The sequence below is a fragment of the Rissa tridactyla genome, chromosome 2 (assembly GCF_028500815.1).
Source record: "Rissa tridactyla isolate bRisTri1 chromosome 2, bRisTri1.patW.cur.20221130, whole genome shotgun sequence".
NCBI lineage: Eukaryota > Metazoa > Chordata > Aves > Charadriiformes > Laridae > Rissa > Rissa tridactyla.
In genome coordinates this window covers 70,384,066-70,400,418 of record NC_071467.1, presented here as the reverse complement: position 1 = coordinate 70,400,418, position 16,353 = coordinate 70,384,066, and the positions used below count along the sequence as shown (strand labels likewise).

The following is a 16,353-nucleotide window of genomic DNA, read 5'->3' as shown; positions in this document are numbered from 1 at the left end:
GGAGGCTTCGCCGCTCCAATCGGTTGCGGGGGCCCGGCCAGGGGCAGGCAGCGGCGGGAGAACCGCCTCCGAGGGCGGGCGGCGCCTGCGCGGCGGCGGCGTGAGTGCCCGCCCCCGCCCGGCCTGAGGAAAAGCCGCTTCATCCGGGCCAACGGCGATTTCCAGACGATGGGAAGAAGGCATTAGCTTATTCTGCTTTATTGTGATATTTTTAAAGACGTATGAAACACTATTTACCCCCTTCTTAACAACAGTCAGGGCTCTTTCTGTAAAAAAAAGCCAAATGAAGATATAGTCCCCCTTCCTGCCCAGGCAAGGGTAGCACCGGGAGAGGCTGTGTTTTTCCAACGCTACAGGAGTGATATACAGCATATTAAATTATTCCAACCGCCACCAGCAACATTCCAACATTTCAGTTTTTCCAACATTCATTTTTTCAAACAGCCAACATTCCGTAGTTGAGAAAGCAAAAGAAAAAAAAAAGTTAAAAATTTAAGAAATGCTCCATTCAATTGCAGGACACTTCAGTCCTCCAAGAAATACTGCTAGAAATGGCTCTACTGATGCCTTCCATGTTACATCTTGGCAGTAAAGCTGGTAACCTTTAGTATTTAGGTAACTCTTCTGCAAAACTAGCCCTTGGTTCCTCACGCAGAAAAGACAGTCTAGAAAATACAGGCACAGGACGCCACAAAAAGGGCTTCAAACAGTCCAGAGATAGCACAGATTAGCTATTAAGATTACATTCTGTTCATGGTATATGGAGGAAGTAACTGCAGTAGAAGTCTCTTGTTTCCTTCAATAAAACAAAGTATGAGAATTTTTACAATTTTAGCTTCAGACAAAAAAACAAAACAAAACATGAAGTTATGATTACTAGTGCCTCGTCGTCTTTTCTTTCATGGTACTTGCTTCATTTTAATTCCCTGTATCATAAAATTCAGCATCTGCACCTTGTCTGAAAGTACTACAATGCAGTTCTTGTTCTTAAAATATGGAAATAACTATACATTCAAAATAAATGCATTATAATTATATACATAACAGCATATTCAAACAAATACAAGACATCCAATCACTTTATTTAGACACATTTTGTGTTTTCCCTGTCAGTTATGACAGATGGGTGGAAGAACATAAGCTGTCCTGCATTCCATTTTTGTAGTTGTACAGTAAGCCACAGCAGAATACAAGCTGGAGAAAAGTTTAGTTAGCATTTTCCAGTAACTGATAGTGACAACACTATTTTGATTTGCTTGTGCTATGCTTATGTACACTAACCCCCTCTGGGAGAGGGCCGCAAGTTAAATGTAAGTTACTAATATGAGCGAATAGCAGGCGGCACAGTTGAGCAGTCTTCTTCATTCAAAGTTCTGTCGATCACAGGTCTGTATTTCAAGGTAACCTGAAGTAAACGAAAACAAATGACTTTAAGACAAACCAACCTCTTGTATCTAAACAAGACAGCCTAGCTAACAGGAATGACCAAATAACACAGGTAACTGAATGATTTCATTGATGTTAAGCTAATTTTGCCATTATTCTTTTTCCTTCCGTAGAAAATGAACCATTACTAACCTACACAGAACATTCAAGTTCCACCAAGTTACCACTGACTGAATTCCTTAGAAACAAAGCCTGACCAGAAATGGTATCAGAAGATTACTACTTTAAAAAGGCCTTTTAGACAAAAGTAAGGTTTTGGCTAAGATTGCTAGTTCCTACTTCTTTAAACTAAGAAAATCTTGGAGATAGAGAACCCAATAGACCAGTCAGGAGACACAACTGTGTCACACTATCTTTCCATCCTCAGCAGCTATTCAGGAAGTGAAGTGTTCTCACTTGTCCTCAAACTAGATTCAAGAAAGCTGGAACCGGGGGAGAGAAAACAGATGATTTGGAGAATGGGATACGAAAAACAACACTTTTTTGTGTCAGATTTTTATAGGGTCAGATTTCAGATTTTTTTCTTTGAAATACCATTAAAACTTTATGCTAAACACCAACAACAGGTTTTGCCACCATAAGAGGAAAAGAAAAAAAAACCAAAACAAAACACACACACAGTTTTGTACTAGCCTGATACAAGGGGAAAAACAATTCCAGCTCAAATCGCAAAGTCAATTCCCAAACTTCTCCCAGTTGTGCCTACTGTTCAACAACAGAATAAGTGTTCAATTCCCCACCCCGCCCCCCCAAGTACGCTAAACTATATCAGGTACCTCAGACAGTGACAATCATTTGCAGTATTATCATGATGTCAAGAGCCATCTGTGACAGCAGCTGTCTGCTGACAGTGAGATCAACCCTCAAGCATCAGGCTCAACGTACCTTCCCAGATGGGACATCCACATAGGAAAGGGTGTGCTTTCTCCAGTGCTCTTCAAATGGCTTCCGCTGCTGGCCTTGGAGTGGCTTAGAGTAGTCAAACTCATCTATCCGTAACTAAGGAGAAAATTAGGTTAGTATAGACCAGAAATTGTATCTGCAAATCACTTGCAATCACATGATTAGCTGCATTCCAATTATGACTGTAACACAACGTGTCTCTTAATAGCCAGAAAGCTTTATCTTAACACTGCCCATGCCAAATTTTAAATACTGAGGCTTAACCAAGGCTTTAAGGTAATAAAGCCTTACATGGGACTATTATTCTGCTTGAAGTCCTGTTTATGCATTTATGACCTTATTATTACTATAGTCCTGGTTTAGACCTCTCTAACCATTCAGATGCACACCTAGAACAACTCTTCTCTCTGGATCATTACCCAATGTTGCATGTATCGGTCATTTTATATACAACAAATAAGAACAGATGGAACCTCAAACAAATACTACACTATTCTTAACTCAAGACTCTGAACATTGAAGAAATTACAACTTTTAAATAATCTATCTGAGGACATATAACAAGGAAATTCAATCCTACATCCAGGTCACATAAAATATTTATACCTTATAGTCCTCTCTGGCATGAGCACCACGGGACTCTTTGCGAGCCTCAGCACCATAAATGGTTTGTAGAGCACAAAGCATCAGGTTTTGCAGCTCAAGGGTCTCCACCAAGTCAGTGTTCCACACAATACCTAGTGAAATATTAAAATACCTTGGAAGATGTTCTACAAACAAGTTATTCCTCAATTTACTTCTGTCCTACTGCTGACACTTAGAATCAAAATAGAGCTAATGCTCTACCTACTGCACTCACAGTACTCTGCAATACTGAATTACTCACTATTGCCTGCAAGGCTCAATTATGATTCCTACACTCTAACAATCCTAGAAAAATCCAGTAGTTAGAATCATAGTTCTACTAGATGTCCCTGTTGCATGTGTACTACTGAGACAAAATTACACTGTAGCTTCTTGCCTGCTTTATATCATACCTACAACACAGTCCCCACACCTCATTTCAGACCACAAGATCTGGCTAGATGGTAGCTCTTCAAATAGATCCCTAAAGGTCGAAACAGGGCTTTCCCTGCCTTCCCACCCTCAGAGATAGGGGGTGCGGAGGGGGGACACCAAACTACATAAAACCACCCCTGATAGTTATACAGGTTCTTTTTCATTTCGGTATCTGCAAGGTGGACCAAAGTTCACCTACATGAATGTATCTTCATTTTGATCCCTCCATTCTAAGCTATTGTAACACTTTCCTTGACGTTTGGTGAGAGCTGCCCAAGAAAGCCAGTTCTACTTTCAGTGTTGGGATATATGTCCAATAGCAGTCGTTGGAGAGAAACACACAGTGTGAGTGGACAAACGGTATGACATCAGATCTACTTAATTAACCAAGTTCTCCTAAGATACACTGCAAGTATGGCAGTATCTGCATGCAGCGCTATCTGCTTAGATGAAGAATGACAACCAAGTGTTCAGCCTATGAATAATCTTGCTACTTTGTGCAGCTCCCTGGCCTTTTCAGAAGATACAAACAAAGTTTGTTTTAGTGTCTGAACAACTTTACATCATGTTCTGAGAGAACAGCAGTTACCAACCTACACAGTTAAATCTGAATTTAGTGTCTTCTTCGTTGAAAGAAGTAAGGTGAAGTACTTTACTGGATTACCACATTTAGCTAACAGGGCTCTACAAAATATTTTGGAAGATTCAAAATGGTCAAAGTCTTTTGCCAAAGTTTCAAGAAACACAAAAGGTTTACAGATGAAAAAAACCCCCAGTTTTCCCAGGGAGTACTCTGGCCAAGGTGTATTCTTTGTTATCAAATTACCTCTGTCAAATGTCTTTAGATGAGCCAGATCACTATAAATTCCACTGAGTTTTTCACAGCCTTCTTGGAGTACGGAACCAGTACGAAATACAGCAGCATGGTTTTGCATTGTCTGCAAGATAGTAAAACAAGATCAGTTTCATATGCTGCATAATGCAGAACTTCATTAGTTCCAACAAAGCTTGATATGGAGCCGTTTGGACTTCAAACACGTCTGCAGCCTGAAGGAAAAACACTCTTCTGCTCACCCCAAACAGAGGACACCTCATTCTATTATACAATGGGTAAAATGTCGAAGAGGAATAACCACGACGGGAAGAAGAAACCAACAAAACTGATAGTAGAGTCTTTGCTGCCCACAGTCCATCTTCTCACACTATGTTTTACTTCTGCAAAGCAAATCCTGAAGTGTACTTCACAAAGTGACCCAACCACCTCCGTTGCTTGCAGCTTCTCCCACTTTACACCTGACAGCTAGCCAGGCTTACCTTCTGCATGTTAAGTCGCACTTCTGAAGTTCTTATGGTTCCGTTAGCAAATCTTAATTTGTCAAGATTAGCAACTGACTCTTCACCAGCATTTGGTTTAATGGAGGGAACTGGCTCTCCTAATAAGAAAGTTCGAGTAAGTTTAGTAGGTCGGGCTCAGTTTTGCTTTCTGGCAGTTCCATAGACTAGCAACTACTACAAGTCAGATTTGACTAAAACACAATCTGTTTTCTTCCTCTGAGGTGCAGGTTAACTATAACTTCCCTGAACTCCCCCCAATAGCATCCACGCACTTAAAAATAGTTAAGTGCTATTAATAGAATAGTTAAGTTCCACCGAGTTCTCGGTGGAATATATGAATCACATTCTTTACTGTGACAGTTAGTAGGGAATTGCTAGGTTTGGCTAAATTCAACTGTTAATTTCTTAAAAGCAGCACTTGATGCAAATTCTTCTAAACTATGGAATAAGCTTGTGGCTCCTTATAACCTTCTCCCTGTACTTTCCTTGTCTCCTCACCCCCAGACCTCCCACCCTCTCCTGGATCTGTTAAGGGACCATTACACACGAGCTCCGTATCTGACCTCTAATATTGGAACCCATCTGTTATTGGGTAACAAACCAAACACAGCATCTTACCAGCACACTTCATCTCACATCTAGTTTTGCATTCAGACTAATAAAAACCCTTCTGCAACTTCAAACTCAAAGGAGCCACAGAAAGATCCAAATAAAAATTTGCACAAAGCACAAAAATTTGCACCCCTAGATCTAAGCTGATTCCATCAGAAACCATAACTCTGTGCACTTTGTGCAGTCAGACTGAAAAAACAAATCATCTTATTAATTTGGACATTGAGCAATGAGAAAACAGGTGACAACTACTGGACATGAGCTGCTCTGACAATATAACTGCCTCTTACAGTATTTTATTGGGGTTTTGTGGGTTGGTTGGTTTGTTTTCTCAGCTCAGTAACTGTTGCTGAATCAGATTATTTAAAACTAATATTCAGTGGCAATAACCCACATATAGGGAATAAGATTTTACAATTTTTAGTATCTCTTACCACTTGCATGAGCAATCCACCTTATAAATCAACAAGGTGGCAGCAAATTCCACTGTACCAAAGTGCAAAGTGTTAGACAGACTACATTTTGATGTAGAAGATGCAGTGCAGGTTGTAGAGAAGTCAATCTTCACATTCAATATTCTCTTTCGCTAATTTGTGAAAAATTTTAACTGTTTTTGACAATAGCATTGACCCAATTCTAGATTAAAAAATATCAACTCACACGGTATTAGTCAAAAATTTGCATAGCAAAGAACATGCCTATGAAAAGTGTAAGCACTGACTTCTGCCTTTTGTAACAAATAAAAGTCTATGTCTAGCACTCTGAATTTGAGTTAGGTAGCAACAACTCTTTGTTGGGCAGAAATTAAGTCATAAAGGCAAATGTCTCTAAAAAAAAAAAAAAAGAGACTTACCAGGTTTGCATGTCTCTGCAATAGTAAGGGCACAAGCACGACCAAAGACCACCAAATCCAGGAGTGAGTTTGCCCCAAGTCGATTTGCGCCATGGACAGATGCAGAGGCTGCTTCCCCACATGCATATAAACCAGGTACCACTTTATCCTGGCCATTCACGTGTGTAATCACCTGGCATGTTAGACAATCAATACTCAGTTTCTTAAACCGTTCATAACAGGGCAAACCACCTTATTTGCAAAGGCCATGTGCACATAAGGATGAAACACAGCAATCTAAAGTTTTCTCTGACTCTAAATCCATAAATACCTTAGTTCTAAAGGGTAAGCAGTAATACTATGTAAATAGATGGCACTAAAACCTAAGATTTCTTTAGTTATGCTTATGAATAGCACATGGTTCTGTTTCATCACAATTCTGCAGCAAGTCAGAAAGTCACAGGAAGAAAGTCTGATCGGCACACATTTCTAAGGCAAAATTTTACATTAAAAATTAACAAGTACAATACAATGAAACAGAAAAATTCAGCTGACATCACCACATTGACTTCTAGCTAGTATAAGCTGGAATCTGCTTTAGTGTAGAGATTACATGAGGTAAAGAGAATTAATACATATTAACTTGAGTTACAGATTGTAATAGTGCCCTAGTTTGATCTTTGTTCAACTATATTATCCTCAACTTGATAAACAGAGAACTATTGTCAAACATGACAGTAACTTCATTTTAGAGGTTTCTTGGAACTCCCATGTCCAGATGGACTGGAACATGGTTCTCAAGTTGTTTACAAAAACAAACCAGATTGTATGTTTTAAATACTCTGACATCACTATAATAATATTATTAATTTTATTAATCATTTATGAAAAACATTGTTAATGCTTTTATATTTAGAAAAACAATTTCCTATTATTATCATGAAAAAAATACTAAAAGTGATATATATTACTTACTTGTCCTTTGTAGTTAGTAGGAATACCTCCCATATTATAATGCACAGTAGGCAGAACAGGAATAGGCTCTTTAGTGACGTCAACTCCAGCAAATATCATAGCAGTTTCGGAAATTCCTGGGAGACGGGTTGCTAGCTGCTGTGGTGGTAAGTGGTGCAACTGCAAGTATACATGGTCTTTTTCAGGACCACAACCCCTACGAAAAAACAGTCAATACTGGAATACATAACAGGAATTCTGCAAACACCAGTAATATTTCTAATCCAATTTCTTTAATTTGTGAAAAAAATAATCAAAGGTTACGTGACAAAAATTAATATCTAGCATATTTGAAAAGACTGTTGAACCTGGCTGAATTTAAGCATATTTTTCACCTCCCAGCTGTCTTTTCACAATAATTCACAGTATTTAAGACTTTAAACCACTGTATCTCTGCAGAAATATGTTAAAAAAGATAATTAGTCAAGAGAACAGAGCACCAAATTATTTCCACTGTTTGCAGTAAGAGCATATACATTAAACTTCTTTGAGCAACTGTCTCTAGGTGCACCGAATTCAAACAAGAGACTCGTAACATCTCATGTTCCTTTTCAGTATCATTAGGAATTAACAAGCAAAGTTTCTGCCCCACATGCAGTGTTCAGCGAACAATTAAAGCTCAGTCCCGTGCATTACCAGGTGTTTATCAAATGCACTATTGTACTGTACAGTCTAGTATGATTAAGTATTTATTCTGCAGCTTCATTAAGAGTATTTAACTAACCTTCCTTCACGGATTTCTATGGTCATAGAACGAGACACTACATCCCTGGAAGCCAGATCCTTAGCAACAGGTGCATATCTCTCCATAAATCTTTCACCTTGACTGTTAATTAGAATACCTCCCTCTCCACGACATCCTTCAGTTATAAGGCAGCCAGCCCCATAGATACCTGTCAAGAAAGAAAATACCATTACATGATATATTCTCCTGACAGCTTCATAATCAGGATGACCAGGATTGACTAAACAAGGTCTTCTTAAAATAACGCAAGTCACACTGGTAGATTTTATTCCACCCTAATCATACCATTAGGAACTGTCCCCCAAGACTGCCTAGAATCAAGTATTGTCACTCCTTTCAAACACTCTTCCCAAAAGGTAAGGAAGTCGATTTGGAACACCCACAGCATCTAAAATATTAGAACTGGAAGAGATCTCCACCCATCAATATGTAAGGAGAATTTTACGAAGATTTCTTAGACCTTCAGCAAATTACTCTGTTCAAGATTTTGAAGTAAACCGTAAGTTGATTATCTCAAGGCCAGTTTGCTCATCTTTGTTCCCTCTTCTTCTGTGCTAAGGCAGTACAGGATGGCTTCAAATCACATGGAACGTCAGAGCTTACCCAGTTTTCTTTTCCTTTAGAGAAGGAAGGCCTACCTGTTAACCTTCAGCACTGGTCATCATAGAAAACAAAAATGTTAACTAACTCATGCACTTGATAACTATGTTAAAAGCTACAGAATTATCACACAAGCAATGAAGCTTCTTTGACTAGAAAAACCTTAGCTAAGTCAAATGAACATTGGGTCTCTACAATATAACAAGGGTAACATTGTAAAATTAAGCGAAAAATTAAAAAATCACCACTTACTGCAAATTAAAACTAAGCATTTTATTAGCTACAAAACCCCCCACTTCTTAGTTTGTGACCATTGCTGTCCACAGTTTAGATACCGATCCTGTGCTATAAACCCACAGTCCTAAATATATACCTTTATTTCAACTACCCTACTTCCACAAAAGGTTCCAGTAAATAATTCCCTAACATTTGCATCTATCCCATTGCTCCCGTATCCAATACCAAACCCTTTAATATTTTCAAGACAAAAGGAAATGTAAGTTTAAGAGGTGAAGTGGTTTCAGCTTGGAATTCATAAGACCTGTTAGTATTGTAAAGACAGCACCTCAAAATATTTAACACTGGTCTTCAAATTAGACCAGCTGAGACCCTTCTCATATTGTAAATCTTAACTCTCAGATTTTTATTCAACAGCAGTTGCAGACAAGTCTGAACACCTGTCACAAGTAACTAATGAACCAATGAAATGCTGCAGAAAAGTACAAACTGACACAAGCACATTTAAAACAAAATTAATCTGTTCAATTCATATCAAAAATAGCGTTGTTAAGTACTATTCCGTATGCTGTACCTGTGGGGTGAAACTGTACAAATTCTAAGTCCTGGCAAGGAAGACCAGCTCGTGTGACCATAGCAGTGCCATCACCTGTACTAGTATGAGCAGATGTACAACTGAAGTAAGTGCGGCCGTATCCACTACAGAACACAAAAGTTAACAGAATTAGCAGGGGAGGAGAGAAAAAAGAAATAAATCACCAGAACATACCACTCAGCTATGCTGTTCACACAATAGTGGAAACAGAGCAGACAGTTAATAAGCAAGATGCATAAGGTCTGCCATTTCCTGTACTAAGTTCAACCAAAAGAAAACAAAATTGGTATTGCTCCATTACACTCAACCATATGCTCACCAGCTGCTGATAAACAGCTGGTGACAGAAGGACCAAGAACAACAACAACAATTCCAAAGCAGGATAGTTACGTTAGTTTCAGAAGCCTTTTTGCCAGAAAAAAGTTACTTCAGAAAGTTGTCTCAATCCAGTACCATTAGATTTCATTCAAACTATTATTAGCTGTTTTATCAAAAATAGCATGTAAGAATGGTTTATATCCTCAATGTGGTCCTGATTTTATATTCTTAGATTTCAAAACTTAGTTGTCCAAAATTAAGTAAGGAATATGAATTCTTATGACTGAAAAAAAATACGTCAGCTTCCAACATTATTGACAACTGTCAGTACTCCCAGTTTCAGGACAAACTCTCAGAAGAAACATCAATCTACACATTGTATGTACCTCAAAGTATGCAAGTACAAAAGCCTCAGCTTTAAATAAAACCAAATTATGTAGGCAACAAAACTAAGTATTTTTCTTTGACAGATATGTTTACAAATATTTTGCATACTGAAAACAGATAAGAGACAGTTATAAGCAGCAGAAGACTAATGCATATAGTATTCTAATAAACATACACAAACCTTTGCAACCAAGTGATGTTAAGTTACACTCATTTTCTGATAATTTCATCCTACAACAAGTAGACTTACAACGTTGGTATCTTAATGTAATAGGTTGTCCAGAATTTTGAAATAAGCCGTTTCCTACAGGAAAACTCAGAACCCTACACATACACGCACATGTTGCAGCATTGCAACAACGTCTGCTTTAAACAGCACGTTTTAAAAATCTAAAACCATTTGAACCATCCATACCACTCTTACACATTCCAACTTTATGACATCATTCTAGAATTCAAAGTTAGACCTCATACTAAATTTATACTTGGTCACAAAATTAGTATGTGCCTTCTTTCAGAGGGAATGACTGAATTCAATTACATTGCTTTTGATCAAGGTGGTGGTGGGGAACATGAACATACAAATTATGTTTTTCAAGTCAACATGTCACCTCCACACTGTGGATTCAAACACTCAGAACTCCACCTAGGAGCACTCTCAAGTTTCTGTCCATCATAAACATTACATTACCCAGTGGCAATGACAGTGTTCTTTGCTCTAAAACGATGTATAGTGCCATCTTCTATGCAAAGGGCAATAACACCACGACATTCTCCATTTTCCATAAGTAGGTCCAGGGCAAAATATTCAACAAAGTAGCTTGTATCATATCTTAGAGACTGGAGGAAAATAAAAAAGGAACTTTAAGAAAAATCCAGAAACCAGAGTAACTTGTCTTCGAAACAGCCAATGCATATGGGCTGTATCAGGATAAAAACCACCCTCACCAACTCTCAGGGAAGCTGGTTTCCTCACGAATCTTTATAAAAATTTGCTAATGAATCTATTCTAGCTTAGAGAGACACAAACAGTTACCAAACCACTTAATTCCAAGACGTCATTGCTAGTCAGCAAGACTTGTTATTCCCTCTACATTTGGCAACACTTTAGTCAGCTGTGGTGCTTCACACACGTACAAGCACGTGTTACGTCTTGCAGAAAAGCAAAATACATCTCCGGGAGCCTAGTGTAACAGCAGAAACAGTGGGCATCAAGTCAAACATTCTTTCATGCCCTCAAGGATCAGACCAGCGTCTGGCAGCACTGAGCATTTGTATTGCAGCAGTATACAGTGTTAACCTGAAGCAGAGCAATTAGTTAGCTACTAAGTAAATAAAAAAACCCCCACACTAGCTACTAGGTACTTAATTTCAGGCTTCAAGTAGCTACTACCATTTTAAAATAATGAAATCTTTCTTCAGTTATTGTTTGTAGAATTGATAGGAACAGATGCTGGAACACTAGTCACTTACTTGCCATAGAGCAAGCTCAGAAAGGCACAGTATGCCTTCGTGCATTTACACCTCTTGTTTCACCCCATTCCCTGTTTGAAGGTGAGTTAAAGAAAACTGCCTTGTACCTCTTTTCAGAGTTCTCCACTGCTGCTGTGTCAGAGTTTTTGAAAAATGTTTTTTGGGGATGGTTTACATAAATTCTCTTTGGGTCTAGTTAACAGACACAGAAGTGTTAACAGTGAAGAACTACCCCAGACCACAAAGCTAACACTGTATACTAATTAACATCCGTTGTCTTCATGACAGCCATTATAATTACAATCTTTCAATTTATTCCATTAGTGCATACTCCCGACAAAAAAAAAAAAACCCACCCAAGCGTCACCTAGGCTACATCCTTCCACATCGCCAAAGGAAGGAAGAAAAGCCAGAATTGTTGAGTCATTCCCCTGGATTCCTCATTGATAGGTGAACAGCTAAATGTTTTGTTTGTTAATTCAAACTCCAGGGGTGAAGAATAAAAAAAAAAAATAAAAAAAATCATTAACTGCAAACACAAAACCCCAAACCAAGTTTACTTCTCAGCTGCTTACCCTGCCATACAGAGTATGTAACAGTGAGTGTCCTGTCCTGTCTGCAACACAACAGCATCTGTGAGCCTGTCCTCCTTTTCCAAACTGAAGACTCTGTCCACCAAATGCACGCTGATAGATTTTTCCTTCTTCAGTTCTGCTGAATGGCATCCCATAATTTTCCAGCTGTTGAACCGAAACACAAGCATCAGAAACTCGTGTCCACAACAGTCAAACAAGTTATTTTACCATGCACCTAAGTAAGGACATCTCTTTGGAAGCTAGTCTGTGTTATAAATACTTAGAGCTGACATCAATTCCAACGAGTCCCACCTCTATCACCGCAGCTGGGGCTTGCTCTGTCATGTAGTGTATGGCATCCTGGTCACCCAGCCAATCGGACCCCTTCACTGTGTCATAGAAATGCCACCTCCAGTTATCATCCTCCATGTTTCCCAGAGCAGCATTGATTCCTCCCTGTAAATGAAAATCCATTTTCCGGGAATTGTATTACTGAAGTACAGTTTTAGTAGGTTTTCCCCATCTCTTAAAAATCACATACCCTTTATGCTTCTGTGTACAAGAAATACAGTAAAGGCAGATTTAACATGGCTGTGAAAAACCTTTGGAATTTATCAGTTTCACAACGGCTCTTATCTTGTTCTGTTTTGTATAACACAATGAATTGCGAAGTTACACTGAATGGAGTGAAAAAGCACTGAATAGATCTAAACATATATTCCCCTCCAAAGTAGTATCACCTCAATACGCAATATTTATAAAAGAAAGCATGGCCTCAAAACATGATGTTCACATGCATATCCAAATCAGCTTTCTGACAGCAGGCATTTTTTAAACATTTGTTCTACCTCATTTCTTACCTGTGCAGCAACAGTATGAGACCTAGTGGGAAACAGCTTGGTAACACATGCTGTATTAAACCCGGCTTCTGACAAACCAAATGCAGCCCGCAGACCTGCTCCTCCTGCACCCACAACCACCGCATCAAATTCATGGTCCACTACTGGATATTGTGTAGAAATCTAGAAAAATAAAGCAGTTTGTTATGATGACAAATATTTCCAGCTAGGTCAAACTTAAGTTTCACAGAGGCACAAGCAGTATACGTTTAATGTTCTTAACAGACTCTTGCAGTAAAGGCTGCATCTGTTATATACTCTCTTAGGTGGAAACTATCATGAAGAAGAGCTATACATTTCAGCAATTCAATCTCACTATGGACTTTAACACAACATTCCACTAAAAAACAAGTATATGGTTGTTTCATGTCTCTCAAGCATTAAGTGTATTATCGAATCTGTTATTTGAGATACAAAGTACAAACATACCGAATCAGAAACCTTCGTAGAAGCATTTTTCTTTCCATAGACTGTGAAGTGCAAGTTGCGTGCAAAAGTCTGGCATGCTGCTGGCCACTATGGAAAGAAGTCAAGACAACTATTATGGAAAAAAATGTTTCCACAGGAAGACTTTCAGCATTCTTGGCTACCCCACCCTTTACTTACCACTTATACCACATATTCAAGAATATTGTAACAATGTATTTTAGAGCTACATGCAATGAAGTTCTGGCTTTCCTGTATTCATACCCAGAAAAAAAGAAAAAAGTTCTGACTGGAGGAGAGAACAGCCTGCAAGTAACAGGGTGTGACAGACTATCTGTCATTTACTTCACTAACAGTAACCAGTCTCTCAGACCTATCTGAGGCTGCACTGACAGAAGAGTGCTTGCAATTAATGCTGTATTATTATTGCATTTTCTCATAAGTAAACAATGATGAAGACAACTTTATGGGAACAACAGGAATTAACAGAAGATACCTCTCATGTCAAGCAATCCTCAAAATTTGAATTATTTCAGGCGGTAAAGAGTAATGAAGATTAAAAAAATCAGGTGGCAGGAAAAGCTGTTCCAGTTCATCATTGCTTCAAAAGCCAGAGGTATTTTTCTTGTTCTCATTCTCTTTTAATTAGTGGCTAATTTAGAACCATTTATTAATATTTAAATGAAGCACAAGGGCACAATTTTCCCCTTCTGTAATGTTACTTCCTCTCCCCTGGCATATTCAAAAACAAAACAAAAAAACACACCACCCAAATCTACCCAGTATCCAGTCTTTGCTTTGACAGGTTAAACCAACCAGACTTTAATCTCCCCCACATAAATCTCTAATTTCTTGGAACGTGGTATTCCTTCTTTACACCATTCAGAAAAATACACCTAACTCAGCATGTACAACTGATGAAAACAGTAACACAAAGCCATACTAGTGACCTGCGCAATGACATCAGCACTCATCTATTTTAAGTATTTAGGATACAGTTGTCTTATCCAGCAACTGTTATATTCATGGTTCAATCACCCTGCAATATGCTAACAACCAGGTCTTCTCTCCCTACCACTTCCTAATGTTCATCTCTTTCCCCATCCCTGAAGTGAACTACAGTACACTTCCCTTGACCTAATTATACCATCTCTTATACTAGTTTCTTCAAGTTACTTTCTTGCGTAACAGTGAATCTAGTGTGTCATCGTATTTGCTAACACACTTCTGTTTTTTATAGCCATCTTTCAATAAGATCAGTCTTAACACCTATTCATAAGGAGTTCTACTAGTGCCCTCCTCCAAGCAGTTACTCTGCCCCTTCCACCCTGCTGTGTTATCATGCTTTGGCACAATCCCATGCTATCTTAATTTCCTAAAGAAAATGCAAATGACTGAGGGGAAAAAACAACACCAAAATGAGTCCAAGAGCCATAAACTGTGCTTATGCCCTAAAGCTCCAAAAGAAGTTGACGCATTTTTTTTCTCCGCTCAGAGTAATCAGCCTGCTGCAATCTCCAGTCAGAATTCTGTCACAATGCTCTGCAGCTAGTTTCCTTTTAACAAAACTGTTATTTTCTGAAGTTGCCATGAAGTTATCAAATATACGTTGCATCAGAGGAGTCTGGAAATATAGGACTCGAAAAATAAAAACACACAACTATTTAGCAGATTGCTTTACTTTTCACGTCTAAGTTTCCACAAAACAAGAGTCTTCAGAACTGCTGTTCCCATCCACGTACACTTTTTGTTAAAGCTATATACAAGAATTTCTGCTGCCACGAAATTTCATTCAGAATAATTCTGAACTCCACAAAGCAGAAAATGATGTTACACCAAATTTGAAGCCAACACTGATCACACAAATCCTGAATTGTTATGCAACCACGAACATCACGGCCCTTATAAAATTACATCAGGGCCAGTTCCCTGCCACCTGAAACACAATGACACTCTTTAAGCCTTTCTCTTTCTCAGTAGGTTGTCTTTTCTGCACTTGCTTTATAAGACAGGAACAACTATAGCTGCGTTTACAGGGTCCTTTTCCTCTGCATTCGTCTTTGTAATCCCAAGCTACTGATGAAACTGAAGACCGCCACTTCACCACAGAGTAAAAACAAGCCTTCCCTCAGGCTCTTCCAGGGCCTTTCCACAGCACACCCCGTGCCCGGCGCCTTCCTCAGTCCCTCAGGGAGCCCGCCCACAGCCTAAGGCTACGGCGCTCGCTTCCCAGCCCGGGAGCAGCGGCCCGGCCATGCCCGCCGCCAGTTGTCTCCCAGTAACCTGCCCCCGGGGCCGAGCAGCAAGTACGGCCCCGCTCCACAAAAACAACCGGAGGGACCGAGCCCGCCGAGGGGCCGCACGGCCCCGGCTGCCCGGCTCCCCCAGCTCAGCCGCGGCTCCCCGCCGCGGGGCGGCTGCTCCCCGGCCAAGGTCACCGGGGAGACAGGGGGTACGGGCCGCCGCCGGCTGCCGCGCACCGGGCCGCGGGGGAGGGCGGGCTAGGCCGTGGCCAGGCGCCCTCCCCCGCTGCGGCTGAGGGGAGAGGGGGCGGGAGACGCGTAGGGTCTTCGGGCCCTGCCGGCCGGTCTACCCCCCCGAAAGGGGCTTCTCCGCGCCAGCCCAGCGGCCTGAGCCTTTCCCCTCCGCCAGGAGGCCAGCGGGAGGGCTGGGCAGAGCGGGCCGAGGAGAGGCACTCACCGCCCGCGCCGCCGGCCGCAGCCAGTGCTTCGCCAAGCCCCGTGAAGCCGCCACCGCCGCCGCCATTTCGCAGGGAGCCGGGGGGAGCGAACGAGGGCGCAGGCGCGAGACGGCCGCTAACGGCGCCGCCACCCGCAGGGCTCGGCGGGAGAGACCAATTGTTCTGGGAGGCGAGGGGGGGAGTCACGGGATGAGTG

The 16,353-nt window shown here is 40.4% G+C and overlaps 1 protein-coding gene across 1 annotated transcript; it reads right to left on the bottom strand.

Moving 5' to 3' along the window:
- Positions 1 to 182: 182 nt before the first annotated feature.
- Positions 183 to 16,303, bottom strand: SDHA (succinate dehydrogenase complex flavoprotein subunit A). Its single transcript, XM_054192252.1, has 15 exons — positions 16,157 to 16,303; positions 13,460 to 13,546; positions 12,992 to 13,153; positions 12,444 to 12,587; positions 12,132 to 12,296; positions 10,775 to 10,923; positions 9,358 to 9,482; positions 7,926 to 8,094; positions 7,163 to 7,358; positions 6,209 to 6,380; positions 4,723 to 4,841; positions 4,235 to 4,346; positions 2,956 to 3,086; positions 2,332 to 2,445; positions 183 to 1,405 (listed from the first exon to the last, which is right to left on the bottom strand). Exons 1-15 carry the CDS (start codon positions 16,220 to 16,222, stop codon positions 1,319 to 1,321), a joined length of 1,998 nt encoding a protein of 665 aa, XP_054048227.1. The 5' UTR covers positions 16,223 to 16,303; the 3' UTR covers positions 183 to 1,318.
- Between the last annotated feature and the right edge of the window lie 50 nt (positions 16,304 to 16,353).

Coding starts and splice junctions, on each gene's coding strand:
- SDHA (XM_054192252.1), bottom strand. CDS start 16,222: ATGGCGGCGGCGGTGGCGGCTTCACGGGGCTTGGCGAAGCACTGGCTG. Junction 4,842..6,208: donor TGCAGAGACATGCAAACCTG/GTAAGTCTCTTT, acceptor CTTTCTTATTAG/GAGAGCCAGTTCCCTCCATT. Junction 3,087..4,234: donor TCTAAAGACATTTGACAGAG/GTAATTTGATAA, acceptor ATATTTCACTAG/GTATTGTGTGGAACACTGAC.